Genomic DNA, 18,838 nt, shown 5'->3' on the forward strand with positions numbered 1-18,838 from the left:
ACCCCTTTGCTGGAGGGGCCGAGACCCCATAGATTCCGCCTGGGTGGCATTTGACTGTGCGCAGATGGGAAGTGCCTGGCCGACGTAGCATCCCTGCAGCAGATCCCGTGCTGCACTCAGGGGCATGTCCTAATGTGCCTAGATCGTGGTGCTGAGCCGTCTCGGTGCTGAGCTAACGCTGACCCCAGCAGCTGCTGGATGCTAATGATCTGCTTCATACTGGATGCAGCCCAGGGCAGAGCTGCCAAATCATAACTGAATGTGGGGCCTTGGGGAGGCAGGAGGGTTCTTCCCCCCCCATGCCCATCGGGGTCCAGCATCAGCCGCTCAGAGCTGGCTGCATCTCCCGGTGGGCCAGCCGGCCGGGGTGACAGTAATTGCGTTTTAAATAATCCATGGCTCCGGGACAGAGGTTTCAAGTCGCTGTGTGTTTGGAGCGGGGAGGCAGTGGGATGTTAATTGAGTGGCGGTTAATTATTAAAGCAGTTTTATTGCGGGTTAGCGGATGTATAATAGCCCAGCCCACGCCCGGCCTTGCCTGTCTGTGTCTCCTGGCTAGGGAGCTTGGCGGAGAGACGGGCCCTTCGGGGTAAACAAACCGAGTGTGGTGGGACTTTGAACTCTTTGCACAGAAACCTGGATCCCGAGCTCCTTAAAGGGACAGGTACACTCTCCTGGAGGTCTAGCCTGTGGTGTTGACCAGCCTTAAAATTACTGTTCTCACCGGGGGCCTGTCCCTTGGATTCTCTCTCTGTCCATATCTCTTGTCTACATAGGGTGTTCATGTGGTGCAACTCGTCACTGTGGTCTCCGAGCACCAGAACCAAGAATCGCTGGGTTTTTTAAAGCTGCTGTTTTATGGCCAATTGAAACAACCAGGTGTGCACAGCTGAATGCGGCAACAGCCATCCTACATGATGTCACTTCCTGAAGGAACGTTACTGAGGGCGGGACTTCCTGGATTGCCATATTCCCCAGTGTTGGTTGTGTAGTCGCTTTGGGTAGTTGAAATGCCCAAATCCTGCCCTCCCACTTTGGAACTTTTCTTTTGGCCCATCCCTTGCACATGCGCTGGCGCTTTAGCCTCTGCATGCCCACTCTGCCAACCGCCAACCTGAGGAATCCCAGCAGGGGGCAGCGTGCGGCGGTTTGGGAGGAGAGGAGGGTCCCCGAAGGCAGAGAAGCCAGGGCCCATGAAGGGCTCCAGTTTGATTGTTTGTCTGGCCTGGTTGGGCTGCAGCCCAAAGCACTGCGCTGCGCGGGGTGGTTCATCGGGTCTAACCCCTGCGGTTTTGTGACAGCCACCACAGCCTCCGTGTCTCTGTTTCAGAGCTGGCTCTGGACTGTGCCGCACCTCTAGTCTCCCAGGGCACGTGCTGCCCTTCACTCTGCTACTGCAGCCTCCACAGCGGCAGCAAGATTCGGCTCCAGCCGCGGGGCTGAAATCCTGCCATTCGTTCCCCGTCGCTTCCTTGCAAAGGGTTAAACCAGCTGGTAGCAGCCAGGCTCCCTAGAACCAGGACAAATGGTACGGACTGGGGCCTCCAATCTCCAAGTAGCTTATTGTTTCCCCGAGTTCTGGCTCTAAGCCTCCACCAGGGGGCGCTAAGGTTGGTCACAGGTGGGGGGCAGACTAGGGGGACACCTTTAGCTGGTTTAGGTGGGGCGCTGATGCGTTTTAGAGGCAGCAGTGCCCAGCAAGGCTCTGCTGAGAACACAGCCTGGATTGGAGCCCTTTCAACAGCTGGGGTCCCATAAAGTTGGAAAAATATTACCTGGGGGGGGGGGGTATTCCTGAAAACTGGGGGGAAGGGGAAGGATAGGATGGGGCCTCGTGACTCTTGTGAGCAGAGTGTATGGACACTTGGGGCCCAGTTTTAGAGGGTGACTCCTAGGGGAGGGAAAATTTCATCCCTCTTCATGTTACTCCATCATTATTTGGCAAACCTTTTACAAATGTGTTTGCAAAGAGGCAGTGACACAACAGCACTCGCTCCTCCACGTTGGCCATCCTACGTGATGTCAGTTCCTGAAGGAATGTTACTCCGGGCAGGACTTCCTGGATTGCCATACTCTCCAGTGTTGGTTGTGTAGTCGGTCTGGGTAGTTGAAATCCCAAATCCTGCCCTCCCACCTTGGGACTTTTCTTTGGCCCATCCCCATTTTAAACAGTTACTGAAGTATTCTATAGTAAGACCTCACGGCGCTGTCCGGACTATATTCAGCATTGTCAGCCCCAAGCATTCAAAAATCATGATTGATGTCTCCCAAAATTATGAAATTGGCTTAAAAATCTATTTTAAAAATAATATATTTTGGGTTCTATTTATTTGCCTTCTGGCGTTTGAGCCTTTAGGTTTCATATTTTCAAACTTTTCTCTGCAACCACCAGGGTTAGAAACTTCTTATCTTTTTCAGACTGAAGCTGAGATTCTCACATAATCACGGGACTCCAGGAGTGGGGGCTTTAAGAAAAACACCAGATATCATGTGACTCTCGATTAAAATCCCGAGACCTTGCATTGCTGAGCGTTTAGACTACTCTAACTAGTGTTAGACTCTTACTGGAGAGTGAATCCCTCTAGTAGTATTTTTTTAATCCAAAAGCAGGATTCCTCATTTAAAAAATAAAATAAATCCTACAGTCATGATCCCAAGCATTCCAGATTAAAACATTGATACTGCAGCATGTTGGATCATTAATCTATGATTATTTTGTATTACAATCCCCTACTATACCTGCTCGGGATCCGGGTTGTGCTAAGAGCTATATATATACATACACACACACACAACCAAAAGCCGGGCCCTTGCCCTTCCTAAGGGGTGCTCTTTAAAAGGCAAGAGGAAGGAATTTATGACTTCTCCTATAGCTGTTGATAGGCCCATATTGTTCCTCTTAGTCTTGCATTTTCAAATGCTAAGGTTATCAGGGATAAGTGACATATTATGCAAATCCTCTCTCTTAATATCTGGCTGTTCTCCCACTGGAATCACATTGGCTAAGCCCCATGCATTATAGGAGTTGCTAATGTTTACCCATTAGCTTCTTTGGCTAATATACGAGGCTTCAAGTTGCAAATTGATGTTTCGTACAGCTGCGCAAATTATTTTTCTATTAAATACAATATTTAAAATGAGTTGGAAAAGCAAAACAAACTACTGGCAAGAATTTTAATGTAGCCACTTTCCATGGCCCCCTAATCAGCTTATATCAGCGGCTGAAAACCAGTCATTTTTTAAAAACATTTCTGTGTTGCAAAAGTATTTATTGTAACCTGCATCTATATATATATATAGATGTCAGTCCTTGTGTATACAATTTGCATGTACCTAGCTTCTCTTCATCCAAGGAGCTTAATGTGCATCATAAACTCTAAGCTAATGGGGCGTCGTACTCCCAGCTCTGGCTTTGTCTAGATGAGGGCTGTGTCTACATTACAGCTGTCCACTGGCATAGCGGTGTCAGTTCGGGATGGGAAAGAGGTGTGATCTCTGACCGACAGAGCTGTGCCGGCAAAAGTCCCTTGTGCAGACGCAGCGGATACCAGGAAAAGTGCGCTTTCACCAGCATTGCTTGTTTTGCTTGTGGTCCAGGGGGCTGGAATAAACTATGCTGGCAAAAGCACAATTTTGCCAGCATGAGCTACATCCACACTGAGAAGTGCTTAGCCGGCAGCCTGGCAAAGCACTCCTAGTGTAGACAGTGGGGTCTTGGCCCCAATTGTGGGTCCTTAAGCACTATGACAATACAAATAATAAATAATAGCAACAAGTCCTAGTATGTACAGGTGTGTGTACACACACACACACACACACACAAAGATGGTCCTTGCCCTGAGGCGCTTACAGTCTGTATACAAGGGATGAACAAAGGGAGACAGGCACTGAGCAGAGAAGGTCTCGCGCGAGCCCAGTGGCAGAAGCCGTGTCTCCTGCACCCCGAACGAGCCCCCACTCCGCCAGACTGTTCTTGCTCATTGGTGGCGGTTTGAGGTCAGCGCACCCCTTGTGGTCGCTCTGGTGGGGGCCCCCCCTTTAGATTCTAGTGACTCTGTGAATGTCGGGGCGTAGCATCCCTCCCCCACCTCTCGAAGCCGTTGGCCATGACCAGTGGCAGGACGAGCTGGTTCTGGAGCAGAATCGGAGGCTGTCGTGGGAAGAGCGAGTGATCTGTCGAGAGAGGGGCAAGGAAAAGTGCTGCTCCTCCCCAGCCCTTCGCGGCGGGGGCAGGTGGCAGCAGCACCAAGCGGAGGGGAAGTAAAGGGGGGTGTGTGTTAAAAGACACAGAGAGGGCCTGCCTCAGTTTCTAAGTTGGCTGGGGACTGGAGCGCGCTGCTGTGGTCGCAGAGCACAGGGCGAGGGGCTGAGAAAGTTTATAGATTTTAAGGCCAGAAAAGGACCGTTATGATCGTCTAGTCCGATCTCCTGTGTAACCCGGCCAGAGAATCTCGCCCAGGAGGCTTGGCCTGGGCACAGGAAAATCTGACCAGGAGGGAGTTTCCGCAGCAGCAGCGGTGAGTGTGGTGAGGGCAGAGCGCGATCCTGGTTTCGGTTCTTCACTCTGCCACTGCCTCACTGCGTGACCTCAGGCAACTCGTTTCACTTGCGTGTTTGAGCTCACTCCTCTGCAGCCGGGGGTGTGTGTCTTGTCTTCAGGCCCGTACAGCGCCTAGCGCGCTATTGGTGCCATGTGAAAAATAACGGTGATCGCCCTGTGTTGTGAGCCCATCAGATCTCATAGGGCTGGGATGGGTCCACAGTTGAATGGCCGAACTCCAAGGAGAACCCAGGACTGGAATAACAGGGGAGCTGCAGGTTAGGAGTAAGGTGCGTTGGCAGAGCTGTGTGGGACGGTGCTGGAGCAGTGGGGCGGCTGCAGGTTGGGATCGCGGTGCATCAGCCGAGCTATTCGAGGGTGTGCAGCTCAGGACTGGAATAGCAGGGGGAATAGCCGGCTAGGACTGAGGGGCAGCTGAAGAGCTGTGTGAAGAACGCCCTTGCACTCTGCTGCCTGCCTCTGCCTCTGCAGGGCTATGGAGACAGAGCCTCCGGGGAGGGATGCACCATCGTGGCAGACCACAATCTTGCAAGCGAATTCCCGGGGATCTAGCCCTTCTTCCTTATCTCGGCTGTTGCCCAAGTCTTCCTGATGGCGTCCCGCCCAGGAGCAGTCACTAGGAACAGCCCAGGGCCTGCTGTATATCTGTTGTGTTGTGCCGTCTGCCAACAGCATCTCACAAACCATGGAACTGTCCATGTCCTTAGCTTTCCAGCCCAGGAAGGTCTCGGCTTTCTGATTGCTGGGCCCAATTAATGTGTGGCAGGGATTAAGGCTGAAGTAGCAGGAGGCAAAATCCACCGGTGTTCAGATGAAAAATGAGTCCATGTTGATAGGATAATTACAACACCTATCGTTTATATGATCTCCTGGGAAGAAAGCCTTGGCCCCCTGGCTTTATGGTTTGCAGAGGGACACTTACTAGATATTGTGTACGTGTTCAATGCATGCAGTTTAATATGAGACGTTCTCTGCTACCGATGATCATCTAGAGAGACCTGATGCCTCTTGGGAAAACTCTGCAGAAGGCCCTGCACCCAGATCCTGTGCTCTCTGCCTCTCCTCTCGGTTCCTAGCTCCCGCCTTTTTATTTGTTTGTTACCCTGGGTGTTTTGGAGCTAGGATCCTCTCATGGCTCCAGTTCCCCATCTGTAAAAGGTATATGGTCGCTCTGCCCCACCACCGTGCGGTCTGACGGTGTAAGCCACGCCCACTCAGAATGGTGCTCTGTCCCCCTCTAGTGGTGGTGCTAGGCTACAGCGAGATTAACGAGCGCACTCCAGCCGTGGCGAAGAGAGCTGGGATTTTAGCTCAGACACTAGACGCTCACGCACGAAGACCTAGGTTGGATTCCCACTGCCGACAACCCCCCAAGGGCGTCTGTCTCACTCCCGGGTGAAAAGAGCTCAAATCCTGGAGCTGACTTTATCCCTCGCCCCAGGCATCTGGGTTAAAAGCCCTCCCGCTTCTGCGCTGGCTCTCCGGGGGGGACAGCTCTCTTCCCAAAGGTGAGCCCTGGGTGTACTGAACCGAACCCAGCCCCCCACGCTGGCCCGATTCTTCTTTGTTTCTCTGTTTCTTCTGTGCTGAGAGCAACATGGGGAGGTGAGCAGCCCAGCCTGTCCCATTTCATAGGAGCTACTGTTCATCTGCAGTGTTTGGAACGAGCCGCAGAGGCCTTGTAAACGTCAGAGCTGTTCAATCGGATTGTTAGTATTTATTTATTCCGATTTTTAAAAATACATCTGGAGTGCCCCTAAAGTGCTCTGATTGCATCTGCTGCAAACTACATGTTATATTGCAAACACCGGCAAAGGTCTGCCCATAGCTAACTCCACTTCACGCCTCCTCCGCAGCCTTAACACTGAGGGGGCCAGGACAGCCTGGCCAGCATGCCGGGAAGGTTGATTGAGCCGGGGCTCTGGTAGATCGAGGCAGGGGGCGAGTTCCGAAACTGATGACCCTTTCTAGAGAACGCGCCGGCGGCAGCCCCCGCTCCTTAATATTGCAGCAGCTCCCGCTCGGGCACAGAAAGAAGGGGGCTGGTGAATGAAATTCGGAGCTGGGGAATTCTCTCTGTAAAGGATCAATTGGCTACTTGGCCCCTGCCCCATGTTGTGCTGCTGCCCGCTATCAAGTGCTGCTGTGCTGGGGAGGTGGCAGGGAAAGTGATCTCCATACGATCTGTGTATCCATTTGCAGGGGGTTTTTGGGCAGGGCTCCTTTGGGGTAGGAAGATGCTTCCAAAGGTCTGTTCTAACAGGCTAGGCTCCCTGCTGCTTCTGGTTCCGAACACAAGCTGTGATGGCTCCGATGAGAGACCTCAGCAGTGGCAATTTTTAAGTCTTCATTGGATAAAATGACAAGCTAGGGAATTAACAGAGGGTTGTTTCTCTCCTCCGTAAACCAGATTCACCTCTACTAGAATGCTGCCTGGGATCATAGAATCATAGAATCTCAGGGTTGGAAGGGACCTCAGGAGGTCATCTAGTCCAATCCCCTGCTCAAAGCAGGACCAATCCCCAACTAAATCATCCCAACCAGGGCTTTGTCAAGCCTGACCTTAAAAACCTCTAAGGAAGGAGATTCCACCACCTCCCTAGGTAACCCATCTGTGTCTGTAGCATCTTCCCTGCCTGGACCTCAAGCACTTTACAAACCCTACAGTCTGGTATCCGCGCAGTTTTATAGATAGGGAAACTGAGGCACGTGGGGTGGGGTGAGAGTGACTTGCCTCAGGTGTAACAGAGCTGGGAATAGAACCCAGGAGTCCAGACCCTTAGCCCCCCCCCCCCCAACCACTAGACGCATTCCATCTCATCACAGGCTCCAGGCTGTTGTGGTCGCGTCCTTGCTGAAAGCGGCGTTGTGTAAGTTACTCCCGCTGCCTGTCGAGGAGCCTGTTGCTGACCCTTTCCTCTGGGGAGCCTGCCACGTGCACGCAGCGTGGGCCTGAGTGGCACCGGGAACGCCCGCCACCCGGAGCCTGCAGCACGAGCCGCAGGAGATGTTAGATAATAATTATATCTCCTTGTAGGTGAATTACAGTCCCTGATCCCCTCCTGTTTAATGTTCCTTCCACCCGCTCCACTTCACTTCTGACCGGCAGCCTCCCTGCTATTCCAGCGCTGGCTGCTGCGCCCCACCCACAGCTCTGCTGATGCCCCTCAATCCCAACCTGCTGCCCCCTGCTATTCCAGCCTTTGCCCCCCCCCATCTCAATGCCCCTTGATCCCGACCTGCAGCCCCCCGGCTATTCCAGCCCTCGACACCCCCATGCTACGCCCTAGCTTGGACCTAGGATACCTCTCACCTCCTTTCACTTGCGACCTAAACAAGACCCGGAGAAATGTTCCTTTTGAACGGCGCCAAGAACATTCATTTAGGAATGTGCACAGGAAATGTGTTTTAAATAACGATTCGAATACAGCTCCCGCTGCACGAGGCGAAGTACTAGAGATCTCTCTGCATGGGACCCGGAAATGAGTCGTTCTGGGCGGGGAGAGGGAGGGGGAGAGCTGGGTTTTCATTTCCCACCAGCTGCACTTTAAATTAAACCATGCTGCTGAAGCAGGGGATTGCATTAAGGGCGATTGTAATTCACAGGGAGCAAGGATCTTGAAGGTATCCTCCTGTGATTGATGACGGGGGGCCCACAAATATGCTGCCTGCAGTGAGATGCAGCCCATTCTCCTGGCATATATTTCCCCTTGGCTGGCTCTGCTTCTTCTACCTTCACTTCCACAGCCCCTGGTGTCCCCAGCTCACTGAGGGTCTGATATGGGGGCACCAGGTTTCCTTGGCTTGGGGGGCGCTCGCCTGGGGCAGTCTTGTGCTGGTGGCACCAGTGGGGTTGACAGCCCTGGTGAGGGAATCTCTCAGTGTATCTGTGGGTTGGGGGCAGCACAGGGTGAACTGCCCCGTGCGGATCTGCCAGTGGGCTCCAGTCCAGGATCTGCGGCCTGGGTAGTTCTTGGCCTTTCGAGGCCAGGGGACCAGGTATAGCAGGATGCAGGGTCGGCCTCTGTCTGGTGCTGAGAGGCTGGGGATGGCGAGGGGTATCCAAGGGATGTGCTGGCTCTGTGTGTGTGTGTGCACTGCCCTCTACTGGCTGGAATCACAACTGCTCAACCATATGTCATAGGCCCTGTATCACCCTCCTTTTGCTCACGTGGCCGGGGCTTGTGCTTTAAGGGGCGGGAGGGGTCTCTCTTCTATTCCCCTGGCTTGCCGAATGGCTGCTGTGCAGCATAGTATGGTAAATGGCCCTGGCTGCGTGGAAAACACGCTGGGCTCTCGATGGACCCAAGCCGCAGAGTTTGGCTCTGGATCTGCTGTTCGGAGGGGTTCTGGATTTGGTTCGGGCCCATCCTTAGCTGGCACCCCGCAGAGACCTGGGGTGGGGAGGCAGCCCCCACTCCGGACCGGAGTTTTTTAGGACCATTTCTCCAGTGCCCCTGGGCTGCCTGTTTAGCAGGAAAGAACTGACACTCGCCCTGCTGCAGCACTTTGGTCTGAGTGCCGGCTGCCCTATCGGCGCCCTGCTCTCCCCGCCCGGCCCTGCAGAGGGAGAGCCCGCACCAGGCCGTCTGCGCTGAAATCCACTGCGTGCAGAGCCACAGACTGGACACGGAGCGGGTATAAAGTAGGCAGCCTTGCCTAGTAGTTAGAAGACACAGGAGAGCTGGGTTCTGTTCCTGGCCATTGACTTTGGGCAAGTCGCTTTGCCTCTCCGTGCCTCGGTTTCCCCATCTATAATATGGTATGATGATACTTACTGGCTGCCCTGGTTTATGAAAGGTGGTGGATCTGAGCCTGGGCATCCTCCCACATACAGAGGGAGCTGTGTATTCCTCAGCCTGGATGCCTCTCTTTTCATATCAAGGAAAATGACAAAAAAAAAGAACTAATATAAAGTCTCCAGGAGGGAGAATGAGAGCAAACGTGAGTGTGTTACAGGGGAGGATATGAGGCTGTTACAGCCCCCAACGGCAGCCCCAAGTGTTTAGTTCAAGCTGTAGCAGCTTGTGCTTTTGGTTCTGGAGGTCCCCAGTTCAGTCCTCGGCGTGTTGGCCAAGATAGCAGCCGTCTCTAAGCAATTTATAAAGGAGGTCAGTATCATTATCCCCATTTTACAGATGGGGAAACTAAGGCAAAGTGACTTGCCCAGTGTCCCCCAGCAGGACAGTGGCAGAGTCAGGAATAGAACCCAGGTGTCCTGAGTCAGAGTCCAGTGCTCCGTCCCGGGGGAGGGGGACTGCCTCTCAAGGCGGGTGGGGAAGGGGAGGTAGGTGTGAATTTTACTTACTGTGACAAGTAAATATTTCCTGCCTTGTCAGTCTGTCCCTGAATTTATTGTGGGCCAGAAAATCTGTCTGGGAATAATGCAAATTCCCTGGAAATGGTGGGGACCTGTCAGTGAACGGGGCCCCAGCCACGGTGAACTCGCAGCGCCCACTGGCCGAGTGGCTGTTTGTCAGTCCCAGTTCCACAGCAATGTGCTGTCAAGGCGGATTCCCCACTCTGGCATGTCGAGTGCAGAAGGTGGGGGCCCGCAAGGATTCTAAAAATGAATACTGGCCACTCCAGGCTTGTATTACACTCCCAAGGTTACAGCTTCTCTCTGACCTTGGCTTGGTAAACGTGGCCACCACCCAAATGCAAAAAAAACCCCTTTGGTCCCAGGAAGGAGCACTTGGGAATTCCTCCCTGTGGGGTGCCCTCGAGCCCTTTCACCCCCCCCCCTCCGGGGAAGAGCTGAGAAAGAAAACAAAGGAAATTAGCTGTGGCCACCAGCTAATCAAACAGCAGATGCACAAACCTTTTAGGACACAAAAATCCAAATCCTTCTTAAAAAAGGTCAATTTTATTAAAATAAAAAGAAAGTAAATACATCTGGAACTTAGGCTTTTGCTAGATTTTAAAAGAGCAATTCCAAAAACTAAGCACCCAAAATAGTTTTTTTGGGGGGGTTCAGCTTAAAGGTTACAAGCAAACAAAAGCATCTGGGGTTAGCACAGAGGAGACCCACAAGCCAAAATAAAGAATAAACCTGATCGCCTTTATCTAAACGTTCCCTATCCAAATGATTCCTTCTAGGTGTGGAAGATAATTTTTCATACCTGGTTCAGACTTTACACGGCATTCCTGCTTATAGCATTGCTGCTCTGTTCCTGCTTCTCCGGAGAACAACCACAGACAAAGGAAAAGTTTCTTTTCCCATTTAAAAATGTTCTAGCCTTCCCACTGGCTCTTTTGGTCCGGTGCCCACTTTTTTTTTTTCTTTACCTGGGGGACTTTTTAACCCTTTACAGGTAAAGCAGGTAAAGAACAGCTACCAAGTGGGATTTTACAGCTAACTAGAAAGGGAGTTCTGCTCTGGAACAGGCTTCCAAGGGAGGTTGTGGAATCCCCGTCATTGTAGGTTTTTAAGACCGGGTTGGACAAACACCTGGCAGGGCTGGTCAAGGGTTGCTTGGTCCTTCCTTAGTGCAGGGGGCTGGACTTGATGACCTCTTGAGGCCCCTTCCAGCCCCACATTTCTATGATTCTGTGATTTTCCTTGCAGGGGCTTTTCTCCTCCAGAAACTATTAGCTGAGATTCCTCTGCTTAAATGTGAGTAGATGTTTGTCCATCGATCCGAAATAACCCACACTGTTGTGCTCAAACACCACCACATAGGCAATAATGAGAGGCAGGGATGGCCCAGTGGTTAGGGCACTAGCTTAGGACTTGGGAGACCTGGATTGAGTTCTTTGCTCTGTCACAGACTTCCTGCGTGGCCTTGGGCAAATCGCTTAGTCTCCTGTGCCTCAGTTCCCCATCTGTACAATGGGGATGACAGCCCTGCCCTGCCTTGCAGCGGTGTGTGAGGATAAATACCTTAAAGGATTGTGCAGCAGTTTGAGATCTACTGATGAAAAGCACTAGGTAAGATACGAGATGGGTTTTATGATGATTTTATTGTTTGTTGTGTTTTCTTAATACAAAGAACAAACCTTACAAACACTTTCTATCTAGGTGACTTGTTTTGAGGAAAGAAAACAAATATAGTCTCCCTGGGAGAGCGCGGTGTGGGAGACTCGCTCTGTAAGACGGTGCATCAGCCAGTTAGCTCTCATCCATGCTTGCTAACATCCAGGTAGCTGGACTGCTTATCTCTGAAGGTGCAGTCTGCAGAATGATTGGTAAATGGACGGCAGGGTAGCCCAGCGGTTGAGGCCCTGGCCTGGGAGTTAGGATATGTTGGTTCAATTCGTAGCTCAGCTGCTCATGTGCTGTGTGACTTAGGCCACGTCGCTGCTCTGTGCCTCAGTTTCCCCAGCTGTAAAAAGAGGCTAGTGACAATTACCTTCCTTTGCCAGTCGCTTGGAGAGCTATGAAAACACGGTATTTCAGCACCCAACACCCCAACCAAGCTTAATATGGTTAATTTTTTGTGTGCAGTTATATTCAGAGCTTAAATTCAGCCGGAGCTGTCTGGGGGAGCGGGGGCCCTGGGAAACACTCTATGAGAATTTAAGCCCTGGTTATATTCCTGCCGCCCAGGTGGCAGAGATTCATTTGGAGAAGATAAAGAAGCCGCAGGGGCCCGAATAAACGCATGGCGGCTGCTGAGCGCGTGAGGGTGGAGATGAATGGTGGCCCAGGCTAGCCGTTCCTCATCTTGAATGATCCTGGTGTGAATTCTCAGGAGCTAGTGCAAGGCGTAACGTGTCCTGCCGAGTGCAGGATCCTGTCGCTAATTCCAGGGGAGAGTAAGAGGCGCAGTGAGCAGGGGAGGGGCATGGCGGGGGCAAAGGGGGAGATGCAAGAAGCTTTCATGGGATTCTGAGGAGCCCTGAAGTTCAAGGGCCGACTCTCTCTGGTCATTGGGTTTATTTATCCCCCCGGGCAGGATCCCTGCTGCGCTGGCTCAGCGCTGCTCTGCTCCCCGAGGTGGCTGGCATGTCCGGCCCCTAGGCAGAGGGGCCAGGCTGCCCTGCGTGGTGCACACTGCCCGTGCCCTCAGGCGCCGCCCCCGCAGCTCCCATTGGCTGCGGTACCTGGCCAATGGGAGCTGCGGAGCCAGCGCTGGGGGCGGGGGCAGTGCACAGAGATCCCCTGAGCGCCCCTCGCCTAGGGGCCGCAGGGGCACCTCGGTGAGTCGGCGCTCGCAGCTCCAGGTCCGGGGAGGGAGGGGGCGCCGCCGAGGCTCTGGGATCGGTGTCAGAGACTTGCCACGGGCCGGATGAAAAGAAGCAGCGGGCTGCGTTCGGCCTGTGGGGCCCCCCTTAGCCCGAGGCCTTGGGCTGCAGCCCCTAAAGCCCCTGCGTTAATCTGGTTCTGCACACACCCTCTAGCTCTGCCAATGCCTCTCCGTCTTGTCCTGCAGCCCCCCCACTTCATCCCTGAGCCACCCCCAGGCTTGTGGCTGGGCTGTGACAACCCCCCCCCCCACGTTAGCTCTATCCCTCCCTCTCCTTAACAGGCTTCCCACTCGAGTAGCCTGCGACCCAGGCACCTAGGGCCCCCCCTTTAGAGGAACAGGCTCTGAACTGGAGCAAAGTATTGACCATTTCCCGCCCCGCCCCCTCTGAAAGTCTCTCCTGGGCTCCTCCATTGCAGTGAGGTTTAAAGGTGTTTCCACCCCCGAGTTGTCCCGGTTTGGAGGATCCGAGTGGTGACATGCTCAACATGGGGGAGTTTTCTGATATAGGTGGGGGAACGGGGACAGTGAGGGAGTCAGTTCAGGCCGTCCAAACTCATTACATGTGTGGCCTCCCCTGTTTGGAGCCAGGATTAGAGAGAGCCGAAGGCCGTGTCTAGGCTGGGATATTTTAACCAACGTTTCCTATTCACAGTTCAGCTGTACGGATGGGGAAGGCACTGGTGTCCTGGAGACCTCCCCTTCGCTGGGTTAGACAGCATGGTGGTTAAAATGCCAGAGTGCTCTGCCTTCGTGCTCCTCCCCCCGTGTCTCTGACCTGCCCAGGCTCAGATGGGAGAGACATTGTGATCCCAAACGAGAGAGACGTAATTAGTCCTGGCCCTGCTAGAGTCTCCGAGCAGGACCGTGAATCGCTCTGTGCCTCAGTTTCCCCTCTGTAAAATGGGGATAATTAGGCTTCCCGTCTCATACCCTTGTCTGTTCCGATTGTGAGCTCTTTGGAGCAAGGGCCGTCTCTGACTGTGGGTATGTACCACACCTAGCACTGATCTCTGGTGGTGCCTCTGGGAGCTACCATCCCACCTAGCAGAGTGCGATCCCATTGCCATCCTGTTGGGCCAGGCCAGCGTGGACTCCTCCCCGCCCCTCCTCCCCCCAGTACACGAGCTCCTGGCGGTGCATCCATCCTGCTCCTTACCAGCCCCATTACTGCTGTTCTTCAGCAGGGTTTGGCTTGTCTGGAAATGTCACGGGGTGGCGTCCCCACGCTGGCTGTACTGGCTCTCGATGATTGCCTGAGCCTCTGTGAAAGGCCAGCGATTAAAAATTAATCAAGACTGGTAAAGGTCACCTGTGTTTGCTTTCCTGGCTGCTGCGCTGTGTGGGGTCAGCGGGGGACGCACCGAGTGGGACTGTAGGGGCCTAGGGCAGCTGCCTTGGAGGGCTGGCTGCTCTGGGGCCTGCCTGTTCCTTGGTGTCGGGCATATGTCAGATGAGCCCGTGAGGGAGCCCCCTGCCCTGCCCAGCCTGAGCCCTGCTGCAGCAACCAGCGTCGGAACAAAAAGCTCTCAAGTGGCGCTGAGGAATAGCTGGGGCGGCCGGGAGCTGAGCTGACCTCCCCCCAAAGCACAGGGAATTCAGACCTGTGGGTCCTTGTCCCCTGCTCTAACCACTAGACATCCCCCTCCCCTTTTCCCAGAGCTGGGAATAGAACCCAGGAGTCCTGACCTCCATCCCCTCCTCCAGTCCCTGCTCTGGCATCACTCCATTTGCTCTGGAGGTTTGGAGGCAGGCGGCCGGTTCCTCTTTGAGCCCTTTTGCTGTGGGTTAGGCTCTCTGCGGCGTCAGGGCGGCATCTCGGGCAGAGCGCGCCTCCCCCTGGCGCATCTGAACCGAGCCACCCACCCTTCCGCTCTCCTGCCCCCTGCGCAGAACAAGCCCATGTCAGGAGAATGGAGCCTGCGTTCAAATCCGCGACTGCGGCAAGCCCGTTCGTGCGGGAGCCTTTGAAAGGCTGCTCAGTAAAAGAAAAGAGAAACCCGTGGCACATTTCCCATGGTGCATTAGGTTAAACAGAAAGAGTTTAAGTGTGTAATTAACTTTCAAGCGCGAGGCCCATAGACTAAACAGATCAAAAAGCACAAGGCAGACTCCTGGGCAGCCATCCATATTCCTAGCGACTGTGGAGGATTTAATTAGGCTCTGTCAATTGCACGGGGTCGCTTGTTCTTTCTTTTCTTCCTCCTCTCTTCTCCTCCTTTATTTTGCCCCCAACCCTCCTTTCTCCTCCACTCTCCTCCTGCTGTCTGCCCCATGCTGTCTTTCCTGCTGCCCCCCAGTGTTTGGAACAGCGTCCCACTCTTCTCTGCAATGCCCACCCTCGACTTTTTCCACCCCTCCTGCCAACCCCTGCCTGGGGTGAAGCTTTCCCTGCTCTCCCCTCCTGGGACGTCTCTGCGCCGGAACCTGCTGTCCCTTTCAGTTGCTGCTGGGCTGGACTCACCTTGTGACGCCCATTGAGGGGGGAATGGATGAGCTGGTGCCTCAGACACTGACCTAGTGGGTGGTCTCGGATGAGTTCCTTCACCTTGCTTTGCGCCTCAGTTTCCCCGTCTGTAAGGTGGGATCAATAGTAGCTAAGAAGTTGGTTTGTTCTTCCTTCTCTGTTCCTGGCTCTCCTCTCCTGAAGGAAACCCAGGCGGCCGGGTGACCTGCTGAGTAAGGGGCTCAGACTTGGGACTGACACGACCTGGTGACCATGGGACCGATGTGAGGTGTCTGCTGGAATCTGGGCCTCAGCTCACCAGACAGTCAGTCCCTGCTACGTCCACCTTGTGTCCTTCCAGCAGGCTCAGTGTACAGTGCGCGGGCGGGCGTGTGTCTCGATTTAAACCGGAACCACAGTGACGCTGTAAAGCTAACGGTGCAGGGTTCTGGGTTTATCGTCCCGCAGTGACTCCAGATCAAACGTGCTCTGTTCACCAGGAAATACTCGTTTCTCTGGTCACTGCCAGCCCTGCATACTCTTGGGACCTTTAGCCGGCGTGGGCATTCTCAGCCGTGGCACGCGGTCTGGAGGCAACGGACTGGGGTCCCCCAGCGCGGAAAAGGGCGGGATTGAGCGCGGCGACTGGCATGTGGGGGACAAATCTGTGGATGGGCGTTTTTCAACCGTTGCCCGCCCGTGACCCCGCGCTGCAGCAGAAAAAGGTTTTGGGTCTCCCCAGTCTCCCCAGAAAGAAAGGGAACCCCCCATGGCCAGGTCCCGCATCCCCGGGGAAGCCATGCTGTTGATGTCCAGGGAGGAATAGAATCTGGCTGCCTCTCCCAGAGGCCTGGCCGGGCTCACGGGTGGAAAAAGCAGCCCAGATTTATTTTAGTCCCCACCCTTAGTTGCCCTGACTCTGAGGGGTCGGGTCTGTCCTTTAAGAAAGAGCCTTTTTTACCCAGTCACTTGAAGTAGCCAGCTGGGCGTCCCACTGGCCTGGTCATGCAGAGCTGGGAATGTCTGGAATGTGGCTGAGTCGCCACCCGACTCCATACGCTGCCGGTCTTGCAATGTGACCCCGGCTCCTTCGCCCGGGCAGGGAATGCTGCTGTGTTGGGCACGTGCTGGCTTGTTCTTACCCCCGCGGCGCCCTGGCGCTGCTGTGCTGATAGCTACCAGCTGCAGCCTTCGGTTCGCTCTCCACCCTCCTCTTCAGGCTGCGGAGGGAGGAAGCGCTTGCCTCTCTCTCTCCTCCCTTCACCTCCTTGCTCTGCGGCTTCTAACCTCCTGAGTCCCCATTTTTTTTTTTTTGGCCTGTCTTACATTTAACCCCCAGTTTAGTTCTGCCCCCCGAGCATTATCCTGGGAGTAACCTGTTGTTAACTGGGTGACATGCCAAAGCATACACCGGCCCTGCTGGGCTGCCAACTTCCCCCGCTAGCCTGCCCCCGGCCCTGCTTATCTAGCGCATTGCTGGCCGCTCCCCAGAGACGTGGGCCATTGGACAGAGCTGCTGGACTAACGACCTTGCAGAGCAAGACTGTCTTGGAAAGAGGCAGTCAAGGAGGTGTGAGAGAGTTTGGAAGAGGTAAGGCACCGGCCTGGCATGTGGGAGACGTGGCTTCAATTCCTGGCTCTGCCGCTGATTTCTTGGGCCCAGATCCTCGTGTATTTAGGTGCCTAACTTCCGTTGTAATCAATAGGAGTGAGGCGCCTAAATACCTTTGAGGATCTGGGCCTTAGTCTGTGCCTCAGTTTCCCAGCTGTGGAATGGAAATAAGGCTGCTTCTTTTCCTCACAGCGCTGTGGTGAAGATCGGTTCATTTCTTTGTGCCCAGGGATGGGGCCAGACAGGTGCACAGATATCAATTTCTTCCTGTGCCTGGGAGCTGCGCCGCTGTTTGTCTGATAGGGTTGGGGTTGCCTGATGTCGTTCCCAGCTGGGGTCCTTGCCAGCCCCCACTGCAATCTGGTGCTGCCTGAACGAGGCTGTTAATACAGCTCTTCCCCCTGCCCACGCAAACCTTCCGGGCCAATGCGCTGTCTGAGAGGCTGAGCCCGACGCAATGGGCAGAAACCTCCGTCTGAATTCTAGCAGCTCCAGTGGTTGCCAGCCAGTGCACGGATCCCACTCCTGGAGTATGCTGCAAAATAAACAGGCAACACTGAGGTCGCCGTGACCACCAGGGGGTGACAGGCCAAAGCTCTGTCCAGCCTGGCTCTTGGTCAATGGATGCAGCGCGCAGCTCACCGTGTTAATTTCCAGCCCTCTGGCCGAGTGATCAGTCCGTAGGCTAGGCGAGGGTCTGTAAGGCTGTACATCGCGTGTGAGTTAATTGGCGTGGCCTGCCAGGTTGCCTTGTGGTTCGAGCTGTGATGTGGGAGGTCTTGGTAGAGTTCCGATGCAGGGCTCGCTCTACTGGGGCGGAGGGGAGGTCATGTGAGTTTGGGGTTGCTCAGCCACCATCCCAAAGGTAACAAACCTCGGAGGAACTCGAGCGTTGCACCATGGAACAGACTCGTCGCACAGCTCTGGGTGTCAGAATCGCTCCCTGCCTTCCCCAGCATGTACCAGACATCCCTAAGTGCAGCAGAACCTCGTTTCACACTGGTGCTAAGGCTACACATAAACCTTCTGCTAATCCAGGAGCCGGGCTCATCCAGGCCGCCCTGTTACCGAGCAGACAACTCCTGGAGCTACTAAACTCCACGCGGAGGGAGCTACTTTGGGGGCAGGCTTGCATGGGAAGCAGACGGCCTGTAGGGTTTAAGAACTCCGGCAGGATAACCCCATAACCAGCCTTTCGATCAATGGGAGCGTGGCGAATCGGCGTTCTTCCGTGACGGTTTGTCAGGAGCTCCCAGTTGACTTCACTGTGGCAGATGCTCCAGTGGGTGAATGTGAATATCCTGCCGTATTGCCCACCTGCTCGCTCGGGGGAGCATTAGGCTGCTCTCAACAGCTGGGGAGCTTGGATGTTCATCTGAACAACAGGATCCAAACCACTCAGTGAGCGTGGACCTGGCCTGGAAATCTCACGAGAACAGCCTTCCTGCTGCATCTTAAACCCGTCTGCACGTGGCCTCTGTTGAAAGCACACACAGACATGTGCCAGTGCACTCCCAGGACAGACGTTATTCCAGCAAAACTCCTGTGGATGTCATGGGCATGTGGAGTGAAGAAAGACTGCTGGCTGGGTCTTCTGGTCCTCTGGGCTGGGTTAGACGTGCAAAAAGGTCCTTAATGGCTGTGATTTGGAAGGGCAGGCAGCATCTTCAATTCTGGTGTCTTCCCCCAAACCACCGGATACCTGCTCGGTCACGGTGTGGGGAAAGGAAACGATGGATCCGTCTCTCAACTGGTATTTTACCCAACTGCTTCCCCCTCTGCTCAGGGTGACCAGCATCCTCGCTTGCGCTCGCTCGGCTCTGCTGCCGCAGCACTTAAGCAAGTCCAAGCATTTTGGATGGTGTGAGCACCCAGCATCTGAGGCGCTCAAAGCGTTTTGTACATGAAATTGACAGGACTTCCTGCTTGCCCAGTACACAGATGGATCTAACTATCCCCATTGTACAGATGGGTAATTTGAGCTCTCCAGGGCAGGGCTGGCAGCAGAACCTAGGAGCCCTAGCTGCGCT

General features: G+C 54.2%; 1 protein-coding gene across 3 annotated transcripts in view; it reads left to right on the forward strand.

Moving 5' to 3' along the window:
- PTPRU (protein tyrosine phosphatase receptor type U) overlaps nt 1–18,838 on the forward strand; it is a 266,338-nt gene that overhangs the window by 58,722 nt on the left and 188,778 nt on the right. The window contains exon 1 of one of the 3 annotated variants that reach the window (XM_065421873.1): nt 16,592–16,787. The exons of the other annotated variants lie outside the window; for them this stretch is intronic. Within the exon in view, the coding sequence (XP_065277945.1) occupies nt 16,592–16,787 (196 nt within the window). Of the gene's footprint in view, nt 1–16,591; nt 16,788–18,838 lie in introns of those variants that run through there. 3 annotated transcript variants of the gene reach the window in all.

Source organism: Emys orbicularis, chromosome 23 (genome assembly GCF_028017835.1).
Source record: "Emys orbicularis isolate rEmyOrb1 chromosome 23, rEmyOrb1.hap1, whole genome shotgun sequence".
Taxonomy (NCBI): domain Eukaryota; kingdom Metazoa; phylum Chordata; order Testudines; family Emydidae; genus Emys; species Emys orbicularis.